The sequence below is a fragment of the Heterodontus francisci genome, chromosome 4, assembly GCF_036365525.1.
Source record: "Heterodontus francisci isolate sHetFra1 chromosome 4, sHetFra1.hap1, whole genome shotgun sequence".
In the NCBI taxonomy this organism is placed as follows: Eukaryota; Metazoa; Chordata; class Chondrichthyes; order Heterodontiformes; family Heterodontidae; genus Heterodontus; species Heterodontus francisci.
In genome coordinates, this window is record NC_090374.1 from 104,583,991 (window position 1) to 104,609,746 (window position 25,756).

At 40.4% G+C, this 25,756-nt stretch overlaps 1 protein-coding gene across 2 annotated transcripts in view; it reads right to left on the reverse strand.

The window, feature by feature from the left end:
- Positions 1-25,143, reverse strand: part of aldh7a1 (aldehyde dehydrogenase 7 family, member A1) — a 67,294-nt gene extending 42,151 nt beyond the window's left edge. The window contains exons 1-7 of one of the 2 annotated variants that reach the window (XM_068029940.1): positions 24,884-25,142; positions 21,508-21,561; positions 21,317-21,382; positions 17,807-17,887; positions 13,395-13,518; positions 6,636-6,768; positions 700-744 (exon numbers count right to left, since the gene is read on the reverse strand). In XM_068029940.1, coding sequence (XP_067886041.1) covers positions 700-744; positions 6,636-6,768; positions 13,395-13,518; positions 17,807-17,887; positions 21,317-21,382; positions 21,508-21,561; positions 24,884-25,072 — 692 coding nt within the window. In that variant the 5' untranslated portion in view covers positions 25,073-25,142. Of the gene's footprint in view, positions 1-699; positions 745-6,635; positions 6,769-13,394; positions 13,519-17,806; positions 17,888-21,316; positions 21,383-21,507; positions 21,562-24,883 lie in introns of both variants that reach the window. The other variant, XM_068029941.1, reaches the window with a different exon arrangement.
- Between the last annotated feature and the right edge of the window lie 613 nt (positions 25,144-25,756).

The window sequence follows — 25,756 nt, forward strand, 5'->3', positions numbered from 1 at the left end:
TGGAGAAAGAGAGAGAGAGAGGGAGAAAGAGAGAGAGAGAGGGAGAAAGAGAGAGAGAGAGGGAGAAAGAGAGAGAGAGAGGGAGAAAGAAAGAGAAACAGAGAGACCTTGCTTATCTTTGGTCTTCAAAAGCAGTCTGTCTCAAAACTGTTTTGTGAGCACAATTTAATCAATTCCCAGGATGGCCAACAGGTTAGTCATGTGACTAGCACTTTGTTTGAGACAGCATTGCCTTTTACGGTTTGTTGATTCTTCAAAGCTTTACCAGACACACTCAGTGGAATTGGGGGTGGCCGGGGGGGGGGGGGGGGGGGGGGGGGGGAAGGAGAAGAGTGGACTGCTGGCTCTTAAACAGACAATGTATCTCAATATCTTTTGATCATCACTATTGACAAAACCCATCTGGCTAATTGATCAGGGAGCACATCCCTCTGTGCAACAGTCTCGCAGGATGCAAATGTGCAGCCACGTTTTGGCTTTTTAAACAAGTTATTTTCAACATCCAGTAAGCATTCAAATCGTGTTCCGTATGATTAAAATGAATATGTTTCCATTTGGCAGATGTGGTTTCCGTCACAAGAGTCAGGTCCAAATAAAGGTCATATTACATAATAAACTATTCTACCAGTTCAGGTAGTAGCAATCTATTCTTGTTTGAAAACAGCAAAACATTAATTGTCAGTACAAAAAAATACTTACTGTGTAACTGCTACACTAGTTAGTGGAGTTGTGGGAGCTCCTTTCCTGTGAACATAAAAGACACAGAATCATATAAATTTATAGCACACAAGGAGGCCATTTGGCCATTGTGTCCATGCTGACCAAAAGTAAGCTATTCAGCCTAATCCCAATTTCCAGATATTGACCTGTAGCCTCACAGATTGCAGCACTTCAAGTGCATATCCAAGAACTTTTTAAATGTGATGAAGATTTCTGCCTCTATCACCCTTTCAGGTACTGAGTTCCAGAACTCACCACCCCCCGAGTGAAAACATTTCTCACCCCTGGGTGAAAACCCCTCTAATTCTTCTACCAATTACTTGAAACCTATGTCCTCTGGTATCGATTGCTAAGGGTCCCTCTTATTCACTATAGGCCCCTCATAATTTTATACACCTCAATTAAATCTCCCCTCAGCCTTCACTGTTCAATCTTTTTTCATTGCTAAATTTCTCCAGTCCTGGCAACAACCTCATAGATAAGTCTGCATCCGCTCGAGCGCAATCACATCGTTCCTGTAATGTGGCGACCTGAACTGCACTCCAGCTGTGACCTAACATGCATTTTGTATAGTTCTAGCAAACCTTCCCTTTTCTTATATTCTATGCATTAGCTAAAAGTATTCTGTATGCCACCTTAACACTGTATCTACTTTTCCTGCTGCCTCCAGGGAGTCTGGGAACATTCACTCCAAGATTCCCTGTTCCTTCACACTTCTCAGTATCCTACCATTTACTGTGTAGTCCCTTACCCTGTTTGCCCTCCCCACATGCATTATTCCATGTTTCTCCAGATTGAATTCCATTTGCCACTTTTCTATCCAACTGACCATTCCATTGATAGCTGCAGCCTGCAGGAAGCTTTCTTCCTCACTATCAGCCACACAAACCAATTTTTGTATCATCAACAAACTTCTTAATCATGATCTGTACATTTAAATGTAAATCATTGATATTTACCACGAAAAGGGCCCTAGTGCTGAACCCTGCAGAACCCCACTGGAAACAGCCTTCTAGTCACAAAAAACACCCGTTGACCATTACCCTTTGCTCCTTGCAACCTGCCATTTTCCCTTGGATCCCATATGCTCTTACTATTCTGACCAGTTTGCCATGTGGGCCCTTGTCAAAAGTCTTGCTAAAATAAATGTTGACTAGATCAAACGTGCTACTGTTACCAACCCTCCTTGTTACCTCCTCAAAAAATGTAATCAAGTTTGTCAGAACAACCTTCCCTTAACAAATCCACATTGCCTGTCCTTAATTAATCCATGCTTTTCTAAATGATTAAACTGCTCCTCAGAATTTTCTTCCAATAATTTGCTCACCACTGAGGTTAGGCTGACTAGCCTGTAATTACTCAGTGTCAGGCAAACCCCCCACCTGCCAAGACTGAGGTACACATTATTTCGCCACATGAACATTAAAACTTAAAATTGCAAGCCCCTAACTGGAAGGACATTTGCATAGTACTAACAGTGTTGGAACAAAGGGACCCAGTCGTTGCTTCCCCAATACACAGAAGAAGTGGTCAGAAAAGTTTTAGTCACATGATTAGCGGGCTGTTGAAATTTGAACTTCCAACAAAGGATTCAAGCTCAGTATGCCGTGCGCACTCCTGGAACTGAAGCAAGAATTACCTCTCCTCCTGTCTGCCCTCATCTCACTCTCACCAGCTTCGGAAACCACTGAAGACACAAACTCCAAAGAGAGAAAAGTCTCCTATGTGAACAAGGTTTACAAAAAAAAGAATACTGGGCCCCGACAAAACGCAAGACCATACCTTCAATCAAGGACTACGGCGAGCTCGAAGCACAGTAACAAGATATTGCCTCAAACTGTTCCACTTTATCTTTTCTGTCCCTATCTGCATGTGTATATTGCATGTGCATGCTAGCGTGGGCGTGTCGTATATCCGTAGACGTGAACCATATTAGAGTTTAAGTAAGTTTAATAAATTTCACTTTTCTTCTTTAAACCAAAGAAAGCCTGTTTGTGCTCATTTCTTTGCCTTATAATTGGAAAGCTGTGAACAAGAATTCACAAAGGGGGAGCTCAAAACACTGTTTAAAATTAAACCCTGTTACAATAAGACCAGTGGAAATAGTAACAGACCCCTAGACACCTTTCTCGCCTGGTCGCAACACTCAGACTATCCTTTTTTAACCAATGGTACACATTAGCAGTCCTCTGGCAACATGCCTACAGCCAGAGAAAACTGGAAAATGATGGTCAGAGCCTCCACTATTTTCTCTCTTGCTTAACATTCTGGTATACATTTCAAAATGTAATTTACCTACTTTCAAAGATGCGAAACCCCTTAATATTTCCTCTCTCTCTATCGTTACGACCAGGTGAGAAAGGGGGTCTAGGGGCTACCTCTCAGCCTTTTCTTGGTTTGACCATAACAGGGTTTCATTTTTAAAACACCGTGTTTTTATCTTCCCCTCAGTGTATACTTGTTCACTGCTCTCCAATTGTAATGTCAAAGAAATTAACCAGACATGTTTTCTTAGATTTAAACAAGAAAGGTCTAAGTTTATTAACCTTAAAACCCTAATTCGATTAAAACTACTACGAACATGTGACGCGACCATGCTAGCATGCATACGTGATAAACACACATGTAGATAGAGACAGAAAAGGAGAAACAATAAAGGGGAAAAGTTTGAAGCAATAGCTGGAGTTCGTTTACTGTCTTGAGTTCGATGTAGAGTCTTTAACTGTAGTTAAATCTTGCTGTTTCATTGGGGACCAGTGCACACTTTCAAACTTGTTTCGATGTAGGAGACTTCTCTTTTGAGGTTTAAGTGGCTTCAGTGGATCTGGAAACTTGTGAGAGAGAGAAAGCCAGGGAGAGAGATTCCTTCTCTTTTGTCTTCAAATTGATATCTCTGTCTTCAAACTGTTCTGTGAACACAATTCAAAAACCCTGGGCCAGCAGGTTGGTCATGTGACTAGGTTTTTTCAAAAAACTCTCCTGCGGTTTTTGTGGATTCTCCATCTTAGCAGACACCCTCATTGGGGGGGGATGGAATGCTGGCTTGTTACATACTCAATGTCTGGTGATCAAAATCCATTTGGGTTAATTAGATCAGGGACCAGTTCCATAGTCTCCTCCAGGCAACTTTCTCTTAGAAAGCAAATGTTTCCAGCTGCTGCTGTGATCTCTTTAAACGAGTCATCTTTTCAGTCTAGCAAGAGTTTAAAATTAATATTTCATGACGAAATTAATATGCCTCATTCGTGGCAGGCAGGGTCTTCAGGACACTATATTTATCCCATCCAATATTTTACACTCCTCCTCCTTAACTACACTGTCTGCATTGCTCCCATCTTTTGTGGAGACATTCACAAAATAATCATAAAGAGCCATGCCCATGTTTTCGACCTCCACACACAGGTTAACCTTTTGGTCTCCAACAGGCCCGACTCTTCCTTTAGTTATCCCCTTGCTTTTTATGTATTTATTACACATTTTTGGGTTTTCCTCGATTTTGCCTGCCAGTATTTTTTTCATGTCCTCTCTTAGCTTTCCCGATTTCTTTTAATTTTGCACCTACACTTTTTACACCCCTCTAGGCTTTCTGCAGTATTGAGCTCTTGGTCTGACACAAGCTTCCCTTTATCACCTTATCCTACCCTGCATGCTCCTAGACATCCAAGGGGCCCTAGGTTTGGGAGTTTCACCTTTTTTTCTTTGTGGGAACATATTTGTCTGCACCCTCCTTGAATGCCTCCCACTGATTTAACTTCAAGCATGTTTCCAGTCCACTTTTGCTAAATCGCTTTTTCAGCTTCATAAAATAGTATAAAAATCCTAATGCACTCATAACCACAAATAAATGCTGCTAATTAAGGATGGGGTAAACCATGATTACCTCAGGAAAATTGTTTAATATCTTTCTCTGGCGAGTTCCCAATCTCAACTTGACCACTATGTTAATGGCATAGAGGGGGGAATAGGAGCAGCATAAATCTGAGTACATCTGGACTGTCATTCATTACAAGACCCATTGGAAATTCCAACAACATTGTAATCTTTTCACAGACTGGTGCAGTGGCATTGGAATCCTACAACATTCAGACTCAGATGAGGTATGAGTTGCCTTCGTGAAGACAGGTGTGCACAATTGAGGATCTTTTTCTGAAAGCAGCATTACAGATTCCAAAATCAAGGAAAAGGCTGACTCAAAAAGATGAACATTACTAAGTCTGACTGTTGAGTTTACTTTACAAAGTTGACCTTGCAAATTATAAAGCCATTGCATCCTATTTTCATTACAGAAAGCATTATATATTCCCCACAAAGAAAAAGGGTGGGACTCCCAAATCCAGAACCGTTAGATGTTGAGGATTAGACAGGATAGGATAAAGCAAATTTCAATTGCCAAAAGAAAACTGAAGACATTTTTCTTATTTATGGACAGGAATATGCATTTGGAAGGTGGTTATTGCTGATATCCAATCATAATCATAGAACTTTACAACATAGGAGATGGCCATTTGGCTCATTGTGCCTGTGCTGACTCCTTGAAAGAGCTGTCCAATTTAGTTTCGCACCCCAACTTTTTCCCATAATCTTGCAAATTAGCTCTTGTAAAATCATTCTATTTCTGTTACCACTTTGCAACAGTTTAGAAGGTTTTGAGATAGTTACACTCATTACAGTTTTGGAACTAGAGATGCATGACACAAGAATTATATCAAAAAGAAACTCAAGAACTCTGAGGAATTTGTGAGCAATATTTTCTGGTTCCTTGTGTCAGTATTAGCAGGAAGCAGAACTGAAGTTAGAACAGTAACATTTTTATAGTTGTGACAATAAATCAAGTCAAGAGCCCACATTGAAGTTGAAAGCTAATGCTGGAACCAAAGTCTTAGTTCTTAGAGATTGGCATCAAGATCTAGCAAGGAACATATCTTACAATCTTGTGGACTAAGATTCAGGAATAAGACAAAGCAGAGCATTTTGGTTGCAAAGTATGAAAAGGAGCAGTTGGAAAAGTTAGAGTTGATCCATAGCTGAAAAATCTTTTCTCCGATATGGCAACGCCAACAAGAGTGCATTTACTACTCAGCTCTAATTGGCAGAGTGACTGATTTTGCAATTCTCAATTTTCTAGTGTTAGCCCACAAGTTGCCAAATTTATTGCATTCAGTTTTGAAACCGAATTCAATAAATCTGATCATTTGTAGGCTGGCAATAGAAAAATCACCATGTAAGAAGCCCGATTGTTGACCTTTAGGAAAGCTACCTGATCCTATCCTACACACGATTCCAGTCACACGTGGCAAGGCTGAATTTCAATGCCCTCTGAAGCGACCTTCGGTTATAAAAACAAATCTCTACACTAACTAAGGATGGGCCTTTCCAGCATCGTAAACAACCCAAGTGTAAAGGTTTTAAAGGGCATGTCAGTACTGAGGAACATTATTCTCTTCCAATAGCTCAGCCCCCAACGTCCCGCTCCCCCTACCTCCTCCACCCCTTCAACACACATATAGACTTTGTCGACTTCAGCAGCATCAAGCACTTCTGAGCCAGCTGCAGGGTTAAGCTGCCATTACTTCATCCAATCCCCTCCCAACCAATGTGAATTATCATTCCACAGACCAGAAATGACCGTGGTATTAAATTTTATTCCATTAGGAACTGGACTGTACAGAACCCTCACAGCCAGCAAAAGGTTGGGGTAGAAAGGGGAAAAAAAAACAACTTTTGGACAAAGTGCCCATCACTCTTGGCTGCATTGGAAAAGTCAAGAATCTAACCCACAAATCTATGCCATCCCAAGCAAATGTTCATAAATCAAGTGATACAAAGCAAACCATACATTTTCATAATTAAGCAAATGCATTCATGTGAAAAGCAAGATGAATACAGCTCAGACCATCTCTACAAAAATAACTCACCAAAGGCAACAGTTTCCACAGACAAGTGCAAGGGCATTATTCCAGCCATAAACAGCCACAGGAAAGTTAAATGCAGTGATGATTCCTACTAGACCAAGCGGATTCCATTGTTCAATTAGAGCATGTCCAGGACCTTGGAAAAATTTTAATGGAGGTCAAGTGTCAATTAAATATGTTCTTGATTTTTCACATAATCCCTACATGATAAAAGTATGCAGATAGAATTTCACAGAGATTCTCCTATTCCCCATGGTTCACATCATTTCTCTGAGGATTTCTGGTGATCTTCCACTGAAGTTATAGCAGGCGATTGGGAGAAACTGCATGGAAATTCTACCCCATAGTCATTACATATCCAGGCTTAAACAAAAATGTTTGTGTACACAAGGTGGGGAATGGCAGTGTTTGACAGTTACAGCATCACCTAGTCCCATATTAGGTATAACAGTCCGATACAGGGTATGCGCCCCTGCAACTGTTCAGATGGGCACACCAGGGCGTGAGGGGGGAAAAGAGCACGAGGGAGCGCGAGAGCAAGCGCTAGAGCGAGAGCAAGAGAGAGCATGCGAGAGCGAGAGTGAAAGAGATTGATTGGCGAGTGAGTATTTTGCTCATTTATCCTTCAAAACTCATAATTTATCAGTAATTGTAAGCTTTTATTAGTATTAGTAAAGTTTAGTAATTAGCAAGTTGATTGGCCGGTAAGTGCTTATTGTAAGGGACAGTGTGTTAATAGTCAGCTGAGGACACCGGAGTTAGGGAAAATCTATAAATAAAAAGAACTAAAACTTTAAAATAAATACCTAAAACACATACCTGTGTAATTGAGACACGCATAACTCTTAGTTGCAGGTGGTACTAGCATTTAATAAGCACAGTAAATTGTAGTATACATAGGAATTATTCTAAGTTAATTAAGAAAGTAATTAAAGTAAATTAACTGAATAACATAAGTAACAATAGCAGGACAGGTGTTGTGTTGTAGCTGTAGAATGTGGGATCTCCTGGACGCCAACACAATCCAGGACAAATAAATCTGTAGAAAGTGTAACCAACTAGAGGAACTCCAGATCAAGATTACGGATCTGGAAGCCAAACTGCAGACACTGCGCAACATCAGGGAGGGGGAAGAGATACCTGGATACTTTGTACCAGAAGACGATCACACCCCTTCGAATAGGGTCTGTTTTGGCCAGCAGTGAGGGACAGGAGGGTGTGAACATGAGTGAGGCAGGTAAAGGAACCGAGCAGACAGTAGTGGAGGAGCCTCAGCCTTTGCAATTGTCAAACAGGTTGGAGGTGCTTGCAACCTGTGTGGATGAACGCGAGGTCGGCAGGGTGGTTGAGCAGACTGGTCATGGCACAGGAAGCTGTTCAAGCGGGAGGAGCAAAAAGAAAAATAGTGGTAGTTGGGGACAGTATAGTGAGGGGGACTGATGCTGTTCTCTGCAGCAAAGAGCAAGAGTCCAGAAGGCGGCGTTGCCTGTCCAGTGCCAGGGTTTGGGACATCTGCTCAGGGTTGAAGGGGTGGGGGAGATCCAGTCGTCGTGGTCCATATAGGTACCAATGACATAGGCAAGACAAGGAAAGAGGTTCTGCACAGTCAGTATGAGGAGCTACGTACCAAATTAAGAAGCACAACCTCAAAGATAATAATCTTTGGATTACCACCTGAGTCACATGCAAATTGGCATAGGGCAAATAAAATTTTTTTTTAAATGGTGGCTTTAAAGACTGGTGTGGTAGAAGTAGGTTCTGGGTCATGGGGTACTGGCACCAGTACTGGGGAAAGTGAGGACTGTACCACTGGGACAGTCTTCACCTGAACAATGCTGGGACCAGTGTTCTGGCGAGCTGCACAACTAGGGAAGTAGAAGGAGTTTTAAACTAAATAGTGGGGGAAAGGGATTAATAAGGGAAATGATAAAAAGACCGTGACAGGAAGGGACAGAGAGTAAAAATCTAAGAGTAAAAGCAGATAAGGCTAGAGGTTACAAAAATAATAAAAAGGACAAAACTAAAGGCTCTGTATCTGAATGCACATAGCATTCGAAACAAATGAACTGATAGCGCAGACAGAAATAAATAAGCATGATCTAATAGACATTGCAGAGACGTAGCTGCCAGATAACAGATTGGGACCTGAATATTGAAGGGTACATGACATTTAGGAAGGACAGGAAGCTAGGAAAAGGTGGAGGGGTGGCTTGTTTAATTAATGATGGTATTAGTGCAATAGAAAGGGATGATCCAAGTTCAGGAAATCAGGATGTAGAAGCGGTTTGGGTAGAGATGAGAAATCATAAAAGGCAAGAAGTCACTTGTGGGAGTGGTGTACAGGCCCCGTAACAGCAACCACACGGTAGGACAGGGTACAAAGGAAGAAATAAGGGAGCTTGTCGGTAAGGTATGGGGATAATCATGGGGGATTTTAATCTACATATAGACTGGAAAAAATCAGATGGGCAAAGGTAGTCTAGATGAGGAGTTCATAGAATGTTTTCAGGATAGTTTCTTAGAACAGCAGGTTCTGGAGCCAACCAGAGAGCAGGCTGAACTAGACCTGGTATTGTGCAACAAGACAGGATTAGTTCATGACTTCAGTGAAGGCACCCCTAGGAAGCAGCGACCATAATAATGATTGAATTTTACATTCAGTTTGAGGGAGAGAACAGTGGGTCTAAGACTAGAATTTTAAACTTAAATAAGGGCAATTATAAGGGCATGAAAGCAGAGCTAGCTAAAGTGAACTGGCAAAAGTAGGTTAAGGGATAGGTCAATAGAGATGCAGTGTCAGACATTTAAGGGGATATTTCAAAATACACAGAATAGATGCATTCCAACAAGAAAGAAAAATTCCAAGGAAAGGACCCACCATCCATGGTTAACTAAAAAAGTTAAAAAGTTAGTATCAAAATTAAAGAAAAAGCATATAATTGCGCAAAGATGGGTGACAGGTCAGAAGATTGGACAGAATATAACAAACAGCCAAGAATGACAAAAAGATTAATAAGGAGGGAAACATACCAGTACACAAGAGAAAGCTAACTAGAAATCTAAAAACAGATAGTAAGAGTTTCTATAGATATTTTTAAAAAAGTTAGTCAGCATTGGTCCTATAGAAAGTGAGTCTGGGGAATTAGTAAGGAAAAATAAGCAGATGGCAGATGAATTACAGGTATTTTGCAACGGTCTTCACAATGGGGTGTTACTTGTATCCTCTAGAAATAGGTGTGAATCAGGAAATGGAAGGGAGGGAGGTAGGAACTCAAGATAATTACAATCACCAGGGATGTGGTACTGCACAAATTGTTGGAGCTGCAGGCTGACAAGTCCCCGGGTCCTGACGGACTTCACCCTAGAGTCTTAAAAGAAGTGGCTGGTGAGATAGTTGAAGCTTTGGTTTTAATTTTTCAAAATTCCCTAGATTCGGGAAAGGTTCCATTCAATTAGAAAATAGTGAATGTAGCTCCTTTATTCAAAAGGGGAGGGAGACAGAAAGCAGGAAACTACAGGCCAGTTAGCTTAATATCTGTCTTAGGGAAAATGTTAGAAGCTATTATTAAAGTTGTTATAGCAGGGCACTTAGAAAACTTCAAGGTAATCAGGCAGAGTCAACATGGTTTTGTGAAAGGGAAATCACGTTTAACCAATTTATTGGAGTTCTTTGAAGAAGTAACATGTGCTGTGAATAAAGGGGAACTACTGTACTTAGATTTCCAAAAGACATTTGATAAGGTGCCACATCAACGGTTATTGTGGAAAATAAAAGCTCATGGTGTAGGGGGTAACATATTGGCATGGATAGAAGATTGTTTCCTGTTAGCTAGCCAGTCAGTAAGCATAAATAGGTCATTTTCTGGTTTGCAAGATGCAACGAGTGGTGTGCCACATGGTCCAGTGTTGGGGCAACTTTTTACAATTTATATAAAATGACTTGGATGAAGAGATCAAAAGGTATGGTTGCTAAATTTGCTGATGACATAAAGATAGGTAGGAAAGTAAGTTCTGAAGAGGACATAAGGAGGCTACAAAGGGATATAGATAGGTTAAGTGAGTGGGCCAAGATCTGGCAAATGGAGTATAATGTGTGAAAATGTGAAATTGTCCATTTTGGCAGGAAGAATTAAAAAAGCATATTATCTAAATGGTGAGAGACTGCAGAGCTCTGAGATGCAGAGCGATCTGGGTGTGCTAGTGCATGAAGCGCAAAGGGTTAGTATTCAGGTACAGCAAGTAATTAGGAAAGCTAATAGAATGTTATTGTTTATTGCGAGGGGAATTAAATACAAAAGTAGGTGGTTATGCAGGGCATTGGTTAGACCATATCTGGAGTACTGTGTACAGTATTGGTCTCCTTAGTTAAAAGATGTAAATACATTGGAGGTAGTTCAAAGGTTTACTAGACTAATACCTGGAATGGGTGTTGTCTTACGAGGAAAGATTGGACATGATAGGTTTGTATGTGCTGGAATTTAGAAGAGCAAGAGGCGACTTGATTGAAACATACAAGATCCTGAGGGCTCTTGACAGGGTGCATGTGGAAAGGATGTTTCCTCTTGTGGGAGAACCTAGAACTAGGGGTCACTGTTTAAAAATAAGGCGCCTCCCATTGAAGACAGAAATGAGGAGAATTTTTTTCTCTCAGAGAGTCGAGTGTCTTTGGAACTCCCTCAAAAGGCAGTGGAATCTTTGAATATTTTTAAGGCAGAGGCAGTCAGATTCTTGATAAGCAAGAGGGTGAAAGGTTATCGGGGGTTCGGCGGGAATGTGGAGTTGAGATTACAATCAGATCAGCCACAATCTTGTTGAATGGTGTAGCAGACTCAAGGGGCCAAGTGGCCTACTCCTGCTCCTAATTCGTATGTTTGTACGTAAAATCGACTGCACAATGAATTTCTCTTCCTCCGTCCTAATCAACTCCATGAGTCACCTTCTACACAAGGATGCCAACATAATGCTGGATTAAACTCGGATTTAGGGGTTTTTAAAAAGGATCAAGGTGATTAAATGTGTTTTTGAACAGTGAATGGGTGAAGGGATGGTACGAGAAAATACCGAGCTCTCAAAAAGGGAAAGGATTTTTGAGTGTACTATTTTCCCTATTGAAAAAAATTACGTGAAGAGAGCCAGAATACTAAACTTTAAGGGGGGAATTTTATACTCTCCCCAGCGGCGGGTTTGGAGACGGGGAGAGCATAAAATCAGGTGGGATGGTGGCAATGGGCGGGAGGGGGGTCCCGCCACCATCCAGCCTGTGAATGGCCTTCCTGCCCCGCCACCAATTATGCAATTGAGTCCCTTAACTGAGCAATTAACCCCCAATTAAGTGCCTCGTCCTTCCACAGCCACAATTAACAGTGTGGCGGGCGACCCTGTCTCCACACGGGAAGGAGGGTACAAAGAAACCATGCTGGCTGCTTCCCAGCTCCGGGGATGGTGAGGGGAGTGGGGGTGCCTCGTTAAAAGATACTTGGTGCCTGAAAAAGGGACCCGGCATCAAGACCGTCAGGGGCGGAGGAGGGGAGGGGCCACCGAGAGCCACCCCCTTTCCCTTGCTCCAGAACCCCATCCCCACCCCACATAACCCCTCCTGCCCTGACCTACCTGAGGCCTGGGTCCAGCAAAGCTGCTCGGCCTCTGGTAGGTGCTCCTGCATCAGCAGCCACCGCCTCTGCAGTGGTGCGGCAGCTGCTGGCCACTGATTGGCCGGCAGCTCTCCAATGGCAAGACTTCCGGAGACTGTGTCCTTGATCCTACGGAAGGCCCGCTGTTGTCCACTTCAGTGCCTGATTAGCACGAGATTTGGCAGGCCTTCCAGAGAAGGGGCGATGTGGGGATCTCAGTGTTGCTTTTTCCAAGACGTTGAGACCCCCGCCACCAGAAGAAAACTCCACCCAAGAGTCTTCAGAGTACAGAGTGAAACCTATATAAAGGAATACTACTACCACCAGTTATCTGGCAAACAAATATTAGAAGCAAATTAATGTTGAACCAAGTTTCATCCAAGAGCTGACAGCACAGGAAATCCATTTCTGTGGGCCACAGTCATTAACATAGTAAGAAGTTAAGTTTAGCACCTGGCACAACTTTGAGCGTGGATGTATTCACATTTGTTTGAAGGGACTGATCGTAGCAACTGTTTTTTTTTTAAAAAAAAGGTACATTTAAAGATTGAGGGTGGTTGCAAAGACTACAATTATGACACTACTTCAATTAATGCAGTCTTAATTAATCAGTGAAAACTATTTTGCATGATGTCTCAATTTATGCAGATACAACCATTTTTTATGAGCCGTCTTTTCAGATAGGAAGACAGCTGTAAAAATTTTGCAATTATTACTGGAAAACCATGTTGAATACATATGTTCAAAACATTTAGCACCCTTGGACAATAATCAGATACAGGAATGGCTGTAGAAAATGGCTTTTACAATAACCTAGTAATCATGATCATGGGAAAGTAAAAGACATCCTCAGGCAATAAATCAAACTCTTGTCTACTGACATCAAACACGCAGGATATCTGGCTACCGTAAAATAGAAATGTTTTTTAATGTAACTTGCGGTGAAATAGAAATTACTCAAGTCTTGATTGTTTGCCTGAGAATATTTCTGTTTCTCTTGGGTAAATAGCTTACTCTGTTAGCTCAACTGCTGCTTTTATACCATTTTATTTACCAAATTCAAAAAAGTAAGAACACAATACAACAGGTACTCATAGTAGCAATAAGAGTCAGAAAATATTGCTTCACTTACGTTCAGATGGTAGCACAGGCCCTCCAAACATTCGTGACAGTCCAACTGCATAGTCACAGATATCTATATACTCCTGAACCTCCCCTATACCTTCAACAGAAATTTTCCCCATCTCCAAAGAAAGCTTAAAAGTAAACAAAAAAAAACAGAATAGAAACTTGATTGCAATCTTAATGTATTACCTGAAAACAAAGTCAAAATGTCTACATGTTCGACAGTAAGCCTACATATTAGCTGGGATTCAATCTGGTTATTCTCCATGCAAAAGTTCTACTTCAGAATAAGGCCCAACACTGGCCTCTTTCGCCAGTATCCAAAATTGGATATATGTTAAAGTAGACATTAAAAACAGAAAAAATATTAAGCCAAAGAGCAATTAAAACCAATTATGATTTCTGTGGTATACAAATAATGACTATTCAATATTATAACGTCAACTCTGCGATAACAATCAAAGTAGTGAAGCAAAAGCACAACCACATACTTTAGCGATTAAGGGGCAACTTTAGTTTTCTGCAGGTGGAAGAAATATAGGCTGTTACATCACATGTAAATTCTCTTATTTGCATAATTAATAAAGGAGATAATGGGAATACATTTTTTACAGTACAAATCAGTCCCCACAGGTGCGATGAAATAAATTTTGCTAACATCTCATAAGGGCAATTTAAATATCAACCTCAGTTTTCACAAATAAAAACAAGAAATGCTGGAAATACTCAGCAGGTCTGGCAGCATCTGTGGAGAAAGCAGAGTTAACGTTTCAGGTCAGTGACCCTTCTTCAGAACTAGCAAATATTAGAAATGTAAAAGGTTATAAGCAAGTAAAGCGGGGATGGGGCAAGAGATAACAAAGGAGGTGTAAATAGGACAAGGTCACAGAATAACTGACCAGAAGGTCGTGGAGCAAAGGCAAACAATATGTTAATGGTGTGTTGAAAGACAAAGCATTAGTACAGATAGGGTGTTAACAGACTGAAAACTGAACAGCCGCAAGTACAAACATGAAAAAAACAGTGGGTAAGCAAACTGAACAAACTAAGATGAAATAAAATAAACAAAAAAAATTTTTTTTTAAAAGGAAAAAGAAAAAAATAACTGAAAATAAAACTAAAATGGAGCCCGTCATGCTCTGAAATTATTGAACTCAATGTTCAGTCTGGCAGAGGAGAGGGGAGAGAATAAACACTGAATTCATAGAGGTCAATAAAAAGTCTACAGTTTACACAGAATAATGTCCCTGACCTTTTAAAGCAACACATCCTCTGACCTGTGAGCAATGCAATGAGAGATTTGGTAGCCTCAAGGTAAATGTTTTACATATAGTGCATATCTGTGACATTTTGTCATAGACCCAATCTTAAAAATAGCCCAAGCATTTCCAATCAATAAAGCTCTCCAACAACAAAAAGGTTTCCAATCTGTTTGGCCTGAGGATCCAGCTGGCTTATCAGCTTCTAATTAGTTCAAGCATTGTCTCTGTCCCTGCCATCAACGCCATTCCATAGCCATTGATTCTGTCCTCCTTCCTGGCTACCATCGCTGTCTGCACTAGACTGTTCGCAACCCTGACATCCTATTTGGCCCCGAGCTGAGCGCCTAACCCTGCATCTTCCCCTTCATTAAGGCTGCCTTCTTCCACTTCAATAATATCACTTGTCTCCGCCCCCGCCTCTGCTGAAACCTTCATGCTTGCTCGTGTCATCTCCAGACTAGATTAATCTATGTTCTCCTGGCTGGCCTCCCAATCTTCTGCCTTCCTTAAACTGAAGCGCATCCAAACTCTGCTGGCCAGATCAGAACTCGCACCAAGCTCCTTTCACCTATCATCCATGTTAGTTGACCTACATTGGTTCCCAGTCCATCAACATTTTAAATTTAAAATTCCCATCCTTGCACTCATATTCCTTCATAGCCTCACCCCATCCTACCTCTAACTTCCTCCAGCCCTATAACTAGGAGCTCTGCATTCTTCCAATTCTGGCCTTTTATGCAACCCTGACTTCGTTCACTCCAACTTTGGTGTCTATGACTTCAGTTATCTAGGCCCAAAAGCCTTGGAATTCCCTCACATAACCTCTCCACCTCTCTCCTCCTCCCATAAGATGCTCCTTAAAACCTATCGTTTTGACCAAGCTTTCAGTCACCTGTCCTGATGTCTCCTCCTTTGGTCCATATCTTTTTTGTCTGATTATGATCTGGTGAAGCACCTTGGGAAGTGTTAATACATAAAAAGGTGCAAAAAAGATGAAAGGGCACAGCAATTACAATTTGTGACCTTAAAAGAATACACCAGATGCACACCATGAATTATAACAGCAAAATAATATTCATAGTAAAATGTTTTTGCCCTAATAAAACAGTGTATCCTCTGACTTACTGTGAGAAGAACCAAGGAAGAGCTATGGATAGCTGTGGGTTAAGCTGTATCTTCCCATAATTGTGTTCTTGCTACTGGACCCCTTATGAATAACATTTCAAAACACTAGACAAATTCTTCTGGCAAGAAAAAACTGTTTCACACAAAGTATGAGTATATCTCTCAGGCTTACAACAGCTCAAACAAAATAAGACGGTCATAGTAACAAAGCAAAACTTTTGTTTTTGGCCCAGCAGGTTTACTTCACTGGGATGGGACAGATAGAATGGCCATGGTTCAATTTTCTGGAAGTACAACTATATGAACAGGATGGAGCCCAGCTTCAATAACTATCCACTGCTCTTTCAAGGCTCACTTATTAATAATCGTCATGTGGGCAATCTGTAGAGTCAAGCTCCAGCAAGGAGCCAACATTTTGACCAGAGGAGGTATGAACAGAAAATTGTACAGAGACAAAAAAATAAATAAACACTCAGTTACCCAAATACAAAAGCTAAGTACTGCAGATGCTGGAAATCTGAAATAAAAACAGAAAATACTGGAAATACTCAGCAGGTCTGGCTGAATCAGTGGAAAGCAGAAGAGTAAGAAAGGTTTTAAGAAATCAGCTCAGCAAGAGCGATTGGTTCCTGGTAAAGTATTTTCCTTATCCACTGCAGATAGATAAATTTGTTCCCATCACATACCACAGTTAAGTAAATAAATCTCTGCATGTAATATGGGAGAGCAGCTCTTCACCTTTACAACACATCTGTTCAAGGTGATGGTATTTTATAGAGGCCAAAGTATACACAAGAAAAATATTAAACTAATTTGTACTTTCATAAGGCAATTGTAATGTTCAGGAGGTTCTCCTGATTGCCCACTTTAACTTCAACTGAAAACTTGGAAAAATGGCATTTCTCCAGGCCTTCTGCCATGTTACTGTTATTGCAGAAGATGCCAAATGGAAATTTTACCCAAGTATCTCGAATAGTTTGTGTTACTAAAAGGCTCTCCTTAATAAGCGTGTTTAATTTCAGGAATTTTATTCAGAACCCCAACTTCAAATATGAATATTGATACAGTCTTTCTAGAACTTCTCAGCTCATCTGCTGCTGAAACATTCAATCATGCCCTTGTTACCTCTAGACTTGACTATTCCAATTCACTCCTGGCTGGTCTCCCTCATTCTACTCTCCGTGAACTTGAGGTCATCCAACATTCTTGCTGCCCGTACCTTTTAATTTGCACCGGGTCCCGTTCCCCTATCACCCCTGTGCTCGGTGACCTACACTGGCTCCTGGTCAAGCAATGTCTTGATTTTTAAAATTCTCATCCTTGTTTTCAAATCCTTCCATGGCCTCAGCCCTCCCTATCTCTGTAATCTCCTCCAGCCCCACAACTCCTCTAATTCTGGCCTCTTGTGCATCGCTGATTTTAGTCTCTCCATCACTGGAGGCCTCGCCTTCAGTTACCTAGGCCCCAAGCTTTGGAATATCCTCCCTACACCTCGCTTTCTTCCTTTAAGACATTCCTTAAAACCTACCTCTTTGACCAAGCTTTTAGTCATCTAACCTAATATCTTCTTTTGTGGCTCAATGTTATACTTTGTTTGATTACGCTCCTGTGAAGAGCCTTGGGATGTCTTATTACATTAAAGGCACTATATATGTTGTTGTTTGGTGACTAATTATTTTGATTAAATGGTGAATTGTTGACAGTTTTCAGTTTTGTTTGCTGTCTGGTGATCAGTATCTTCCTACCTCTTCTGTTATGATTTGGTGTTGTTATATGAATACATTTCAACTAATCAAATTCAAGAATGTTGCAGAAATTCACATAAGTTACATGGTGTGATGCAGAGATTAACACCAAAGTGTGGCAGTAAAATATTTGCTAAATGCAAGACTTCTACACAAGATGACATATCTACATTGTATTATCAAGGTTACTAATAAAGAAAGCTACTTGAAGTGGTGAAAAATAACACATACAACCTATGGTTTCTCTAAACAGCAAACATGAAAATCTCCACTGAATGATAACATACCAGGTTGCCCAGGACTTTGAGTTTCTTTCTCAAAGCATGACCAATTTGTCTCACTATTTCTCCTCGTTTTGGTGCTGGAATCTGGACAAGATTAAAAACAAAAGTTTTTTTGTTATCTATCTTTTGGGCTTGTATTTCAAATATTAAAAAGAGACTGGTTCACTGAATAGCTAAAGGTTTAAAAGGTAATTTAAAGACTGTAACCAAACAGGAGTTCAAATAAATATTCACTACATACAGTGGAACAGATAGAATTAGAAGAACAGATTTTGTAGTCAGAATAACTTGAAGTATTGACTTGGTTTCTTGTTATCTTTCCAGTGACCTTCAAAAATATATTTAAACAAAATGTTTGACCAAGGCTAGGCTGACACTTCAGTTCAATAGTGAGGGAGTGCCAAACTGTCAGAGGAGCTGCCTTTTGGATGAGACATTAAACCAAGGCCCTGTCTGCCTTCTGAGGTAAATGTTAAAGATCCCATGGCACTATTTTGAAGCACAGGGTGTTATCCCCATGTCTAGGGCAATATTTAACCCTCAATTAACATCACAAAAACAGATTTAGACATGGGCTCCAGAATATGTGACCTATTATATTTATATTTGATACCTTCTGAATTTAGCCCCTCTGGGTACAAGGCCCTTCACAAAGGATTGCATCACCCTGTTAGTCCCAATATTGTTTTCAATAGTTTAGTTCCTGATGAAATTATCTGTTTCCAAATAGAAATATGATTGCATCAGGGTTACATTGCTTGATGTGAAAACATTTTAAGTAAATCAATAAAAACTGGGGGAGGAATAACTAGCTTTATCTGTTTGGGTTAGTCCAAGCAAGGATTAAATCACAGCCTGAACAGGATTGAAGTCTTCCCTGTAGCTGCCTATGTGAAATCTTGCTCATTATAATCCAGTTCCTCATGAGTATGATTCATCATTAAATTGGCAAATTCACTTAAAAAGCCACAGGTTGGCTGATGAGAGATGGAATATACATTAGCACAATACACATACTTGCAGTTAAGGCTAAAAGAGAAAAAGAAAAAGAAAAAAAAAAAGAGACTTGCAATTATGTAGTGCTTTTCACAACCACCGGATGTCTCAAAGCTCTTTACAGCCAATAAGTACTTCTGAAGTGTAGTCACACTGTTGTGTTGTAGGAAATGTAGCAGCCAATTTGGACACAGCAAGCTCCCAGAAACAACAATATGATAATGACCAGTTGATCTGTTTTTGTGATGTTAATTGAGGGATAAATATTGTCCAAGACCCTGGGGAAAACTCCCTGCGCTTCTTCAAAATAGTGCCATGGGATCTTTTATATCTACCCGAGAGGGCAGACAGGGCCTCAGTGCCGAAAGAGGGCACCTCTGGCAGTGCAGCACTCCCTCACTATTGCACTGGTCAGCCTAACCTTGGTTTTTGTGCTTAAGTTTTGGAGTGGAACTTGAACCCAGGACCTTGCGAGTACACGCAAGTGTGCTAACAAGAAAGCCATGGCTAACATAGAAGGTATTTTAGTTCTCTTGGGCAACCAGAGGTACCCCCCACAAAGAAATTGGCAGTTGTTTTCCAGGGTTGGGTTTCTCTGATCAGTCTCTGGATGAACTCTATGAGAATCAATGAAGCCATTCAAATTCACTTTTTCCCCCACGAAGTAAAGGCCAGATGCAAAGTAAAATATCCATACCTACAGTTGTATCAACAGTTTGATAATTCGACCCTTAAGAATCTATTCAGTGAAGACAATGGCCAAAGGCAGATACTCATTAGCCCATGAGTGACTTTTACAACGAGACACACAGTACAGTTCTCATTTATAGAATTCAACCACTAGCTTCAATCTGGACTGTAATTATTCCACCAACAGGTGCTCGCAAATGGGTTTAGGCTTTGTTGTTTTATATAATCTAATTTGAAAATAATAGCAACTTTTGCATTTAAGCAAGGATAAAGCTAGCTGATTTGAATCACGAAGAACTTAAAATTCAAACTTTTTAATAAAAGATTGAATAATTCATTGAGATGTAAAACAGAGGGATGCTACACTAGCAATAGAACCATGATCAGTCAACTTCCTCCTGAAGCTTATTGATTTGCACGGCTCTTTTTAGTATGAAAACAAATGATTCTTATGCTTTTAAGCAAAACAGTAAATATTTGCAGACTGTTCAACTGTAATGTCTAAGTCCAATTTTGTCCTGACTCAACTCGCATTCCACTGGGGTCTATGTTAGAACTGTTAATTGCTAGCTAGTCAGACTAACCTGCCAACATGGTTAATTAAAAAAAAAACACACAGAACGCAAATATTAAACAGCCGGCTTCCCCAAAGGCTCCATTACTCAAGTAGCTGAGTCATACAGATCAGGAAGGTCCAAAGTTCATTCAGAGTTAGCCGACCTTAACCAGAGGTATCAGAAGAGGTGATACAATTGTGTACAGCAAACCCTTGATCAGGGATCAACATATCCCAATCAAGTCTTAAATGAAAGTGGAAAAAAAAATTACCCACTAATGCTAGAGTCTGGAAACAGGCTCGATTGGCACACAAGCCGCTCAGTCTCTGGGACATCGCAGGAAGGAAGCCGAAAGTCAGCCTGCAATCTACAACTAAAATTCCTTTAAAAATAACTAGCACTCAACGAGCAATAGTATTACATATTCAGATGTGGCGTGCCTGGCTCTCACTTTATAAACTGACAAACTTTATGTATTTAGAGGGTCAATTACAACAGTCCAGAAATTAAGGTTTGTTATTTGAATAAATAACATTCAATTTATTAATATCTGAAGTTTTGCATCATTAGTTTTAGGCAGTTTTCAAATCAGAATACTACAACAACAAATTGCATTTGTAGTGCACCTTTCATGTAGAGGAAGTCTCAATGTGCTTTAGAACAAAAAAAAAGCGACTGGCCAGAGTGTGAACGTCAAGATAAGAAGCAGATAAACTGGTCTAAAAGATAAGTTTGAAGAGGCGAAGAAAGAAATAGAGTGGTAAAAGGATGCAAGGTGAGAGTTCTAGAAACTAGGGCTGAGATGATTGAAGGCTCTGCCAGATTATGGTGGAGTGAAGAGTGGGATTGAAAAGGAGTCCAGAATTAAAAATCAAAGAGCAGGAGCAGGTTATAGAGATAGAATGGAATGAGACCACAGAGGGATTAATAAACTAAGACAGGGATTTCAAATTCAAAGTGCAGGGGATGGGGAGATGATAGTAATTTGGTGAGGTAAGGTGATATACTCAAGCAGGGCCTAATTCAAACCAGAATGGAAGCAACAGAGTTTTCGATGAGTTGGAAGTGTATGTAGGGTGGGATTCTATTGAAGATGTTATGGAATTCCAACCTGGAGTTGGCCCAACTAAGCTTCTGGTCAATATTGATTCCCAGGATTTTGACAGGAGGGATCTCTGATAACAGTGGTGCTGTTGAGGCTCCGAAGAAGTTGCAGGCACTACTTTCTACGATTAAATATTTTTTGGAAATAAAATTTTAGGACACTTACATCAGCCCATATTCCCCACGCTTCTTTTGCCTTTTGTACCGTTTCTTCATAGTCTTCCAAAGTGGCCTAGAATATATCAAAGTTAAAAAGCCAGAAACAATTGACATCACGAACGTCCAACAATGCACCTGTACACAATGTCAATTTGATAGCATCAAGTTTCGAGTCTGAATATATATAAAAAAATTTACCTGTCTTACTCTGGCTATTGGTTCATTGTTTGCAGGGCAGTAGGAGGTTACAACCTACAGATAAAGCAGAATGGAACAGTTTGATCATTCATCAATACAATCGTTGATTGTCAACATCATCTAATTAGAGAGTGCCTTTAATGTAGTAATCACTCCTAGAATTTGGCAGAAACAGATGCTAAGAAATGATAGAGTTAGAAGAGTAGAGGCTTTGAGAGAGGTAGGAAGACAGAAAGGTTTAGAGAGTTTCAGACAGTAGGACCAGATGGAAGAAGGATAAATGGTAAATCTAAGTGAATGGATAGAAAATACATAGATGGAGGGGGGAGCGTGCACATCAACATGCAGATTTATAATCCCTGGGTGGCTGGAGCAGTGAAGAATGCTTAAATGAATGGATGGAAAAGATGGTGATAAATCAGATAGCAGGTGAAAAAATTATATTTCTCTCCCCCCACCAAACAGTTAAACACTCTGCAGACACTCATTTTTCGATTTATACATGAAGCATGACTTTTAGTGCCCAAGAACCATATCCCAGCACAAGACTACATCAGGAGAAGGAGCAACAAATTTGAAAGAACAGGAGACAGAAGGTCAGAGATACTACTCCACATTTATCTGCACTGAATTGCCTTTAAAATTTAGCTGTCCACTCCTGTTACCTTGCTCTTGCACTTTCCCTCATTCTTCACAGTTCATCAACTCTGAATTTGGTAAATACATTGTGACAGCAATAGAGCTTTTTGTATACATTTCTGAACATAATATAAAGAGTAGTAGACCATCACACAATACTTGCAGCAAGTATTTCATCATGTAAAGCAGGAGTCTAGGTAACGTATAATGATATTTTCTGAGCCTTCGGGCAACTGCTGTGTTTTTTTAAGCAATATTGGTACAGTGTGGCACAACTCCATGGGTTTCTGTTTAACTCGTGACCAAACAATCACTGACTCCATGGCTCCAATCTTCATCTTTTTAAGCAACCTTTCAAGTCCAATTACAGTTTTTGTTGCTTATCTGCGCAAACTGAAAAAGTGAAAAACGGATTCAGAATCGGAAGGTAGGTAAAGTGAATATTCCGGTGGTTGGGTCAGGGTCGGGCTTAGGAAAAAAATGGAAGGACTCAAGCTGGGTCGGGTTTTTTTTTTCCTGACTTGAGTAGGCCTTTATACGTATGCTCCTTTACTTCAAATATTTATCCAAATGTTCCCTTAAAAGATGCAGCGGTCTCTGCCTCAGCCACCCTCTGTGGCACAATACTATATGCACCGGAAACACTGCCTAAATTTTTCATAACCTCTCTCCTCACTCTGTAATAATTCTAAATCAGATGCCATAACACTGACTCCCCAACCAGATGAGTCTCTTTTCCTATTAACTCTATGAAGCCTTTCATAATTTTAAAACCTCAATTCAAAATCTCCTCTTGGCCTTCCAGTGGAAATGATCTGAGTTCTCAACTGTAGTTTGCAACCCTGACATCATCCTGGTGAAGCTACATTGCACACTTAACGTGTTCCTAATAATGCTGCTCCAAAAACTATGCACAGTACTTCTAACTGTGGCCGAACAGTGTTGTGTATAAATCTGCTATTTCTTTACTGATCTATTGTATGTTCCTAATTATAAAAACCTAAAATGCTGTTAACTTTTTTTAAATGGCTTTATTTATCCGCACTCACATTTTCAGGAATTATGTAAATCCATTCCCTTCAGTGTCTTTCCACTGAAAGTATAATCTTGGTTTTCCCTCCCAAACTTCACATTTATCCATATTAAATTACATTATTAAGCTATTTGCCTAATCTATCTGTCTAGTTTCTTCATCTTTTACATTAACAAAATTTAGGTATTTAACCTAGAAATATATACAATGGTGCTTTAGGGGCACAAAAAAAAACAGACCAGGAGCCAATGCAGATCACCATGAACAGAGGAGCAGGAAAAGAGGGACTTGGTGTGGGACAGCTGACTTGCAAAGTCCCACAAACAACAAATGATATCAATATCCAGTTTACAGTTCTGAAGGATCAGCCTGAAAGCCTTAACTTGGTTATTTTATCCACAAATATTAACCGGCTATGTTTTTCCAGCATTTTCTGTTTTTGAACCAGATTATTTACTTTTGATGTTAGAGGCCTTGGGGAAAATGCCCTGCTCTTCTCTGAACAACAGCACAGAATGTACCAGTAATACAGAAGCAAAATACTGTGGACACTGGAAATCTGAAATTAAAACATAAAATGTTGGAAATATGCACCATCTGTGGAGAGGGAAAAGCAGAGTTAATGTTTCAGATTGATGACCTCGCATCAGAACTATGAAAAATCATTGATTTGAAATGTTAGCTCTGCTCCTCTCTCTCTCCACAGATACTGCCTGAGTATTTCCAGCATTTTCTACTTTTATTTTATGTTAGCACAGAATCTACCTGTAGGACTGCTGTTTCACATATGATCTAAAAGGCACCTCCTACTCTGCAGTCCTCCCTCAGTACTAGTATCATGCTCCATGACCAAACCCTGGCCTGGGACTTGAAGTAACTTTCTGACTCAGGAGAGTGCTACCAATTGAGCCAAATTGGCAAGCTTTTATCAGAATTAGATAAAATATTTTATTAGGATTAAATATTTGAAAGCTTTAGATTAGGTAGGACTAGCACACATATTCAGGTTGGCAAACCTCCAGGATTATTAGGGAGTCTGACAAATTAAAAGTTTAATTTACTAGGCATTATTGAAAGCAACGCAGGAGAAAAAAATCATAGGGGTATCATAAAAAACATTAAAATAAAAACTTTTTGCTTTATCATAAAAAAACATTCTCAGCTTCTCTGAATTCTTTTGATGTAAAGATATTGGAGGTGGGAAAAAGTTTTGGCTGGATAGGAGGCCATGTGATGAGATCTCCTGGAATACATCAAGAGTTGGCAACCTGAGTTGAGAAGACGGCCCAAAACGTCACATAATCGTCTACATTCGCACAAATTGATACTCCAGCTTACCTTACAACCTGAAAAATTTATCAACGCCAATATTGCACACATCCTTAATTTGTTCTGATTTACTAGTCTTTTATGTACAAATGTTACGTCAATTAAGCACATTGGCTAAACTGAACCTGCTTTGGGAAGAGGGGTAAGGGTCGGAAAGAAGTTTAGCAACATTAAAATATCGGGAAAGGTCGTCCCGTCAGTCTACTTCGTAACAGAAAAGCATTTCTTTTTTAAATCCTGCTTGCCATCGTCAGTCCCTGCGTCGCGCAGGATGAATCAGTAGCCGCAAGTCATAGCTTCTTGCTAATAATAGCCCGAGCTGGCTGCCTGTGCCCGGTATGGCAGCTAAAGGGCTCACTTCACTGCGCTCCTCACCTCGCCTCTCCCACCCCAGCTTCCGTTGAAAACGCCATGATTGTCTTCCTTTAGTCCCAGCTCCTTGAGCCAGGCATAACTGGGCTGCTGAATGAGAAGGGTGGACATGGCTGCGGATGGTCTCCAGATGTAAAAAGCCTTCCTTCCTCGTAGCAAAGGCCTTGCGAGAGAGAGCGCTACTCGCTGCATCCTACAACAGAGGAACGCATGTCACAAAAAAGTCCAGCGCAATCCGGCGAGCCGTAAGCCTGTTCTTGTTGCTGTGATTGGCAGGAGCGGGTGCTGCTCACATTAAAGGGAAAGACAAGATGCACAGAGCAGGAAGCGCTGCAAAACAGCCAGAACTTGCATTACAAAACAAACATTGGAACAGAGCGACTACTCTGCCCTGAAAATGAGCAGCAGCACACTTATTGTACAGCCCCTCAGTATTGGAGAAATCTATTTGTATATTTTACATTTGTTTCTAAATGTTCCCCGTATGTCTTATTGATCAAACTAAGCGCATTATTAAAGTGCTCTCTGACCAAGTTTGCTTCGTTCTTTGCTACACCAATACAACAACTTGCATTTATATAGCTACTTTAATGTAGCAAAACTTTCCAAGATGCTTCACAGGAGCATTATAAGACAAAAGTTGACACCAAGTCACATAAAACGATATTAGGTCCAAAAGTTTGGTCAAAAAAGTAGGTTTTAAGGAGAATATTAAAGGAGGAGGTTGAGGTGGAAAGGTGGAGCGATTAATGGAGGGAATTCCTGAGCTTAGGACTTAGCCAGCTGATGGGACAATTGCCATTCATGGAGTGAATGAAATCATAGATGCACAAAAAAACAGAATTGGAGGAACATGGAGTTCATGAAGGGTTGTAG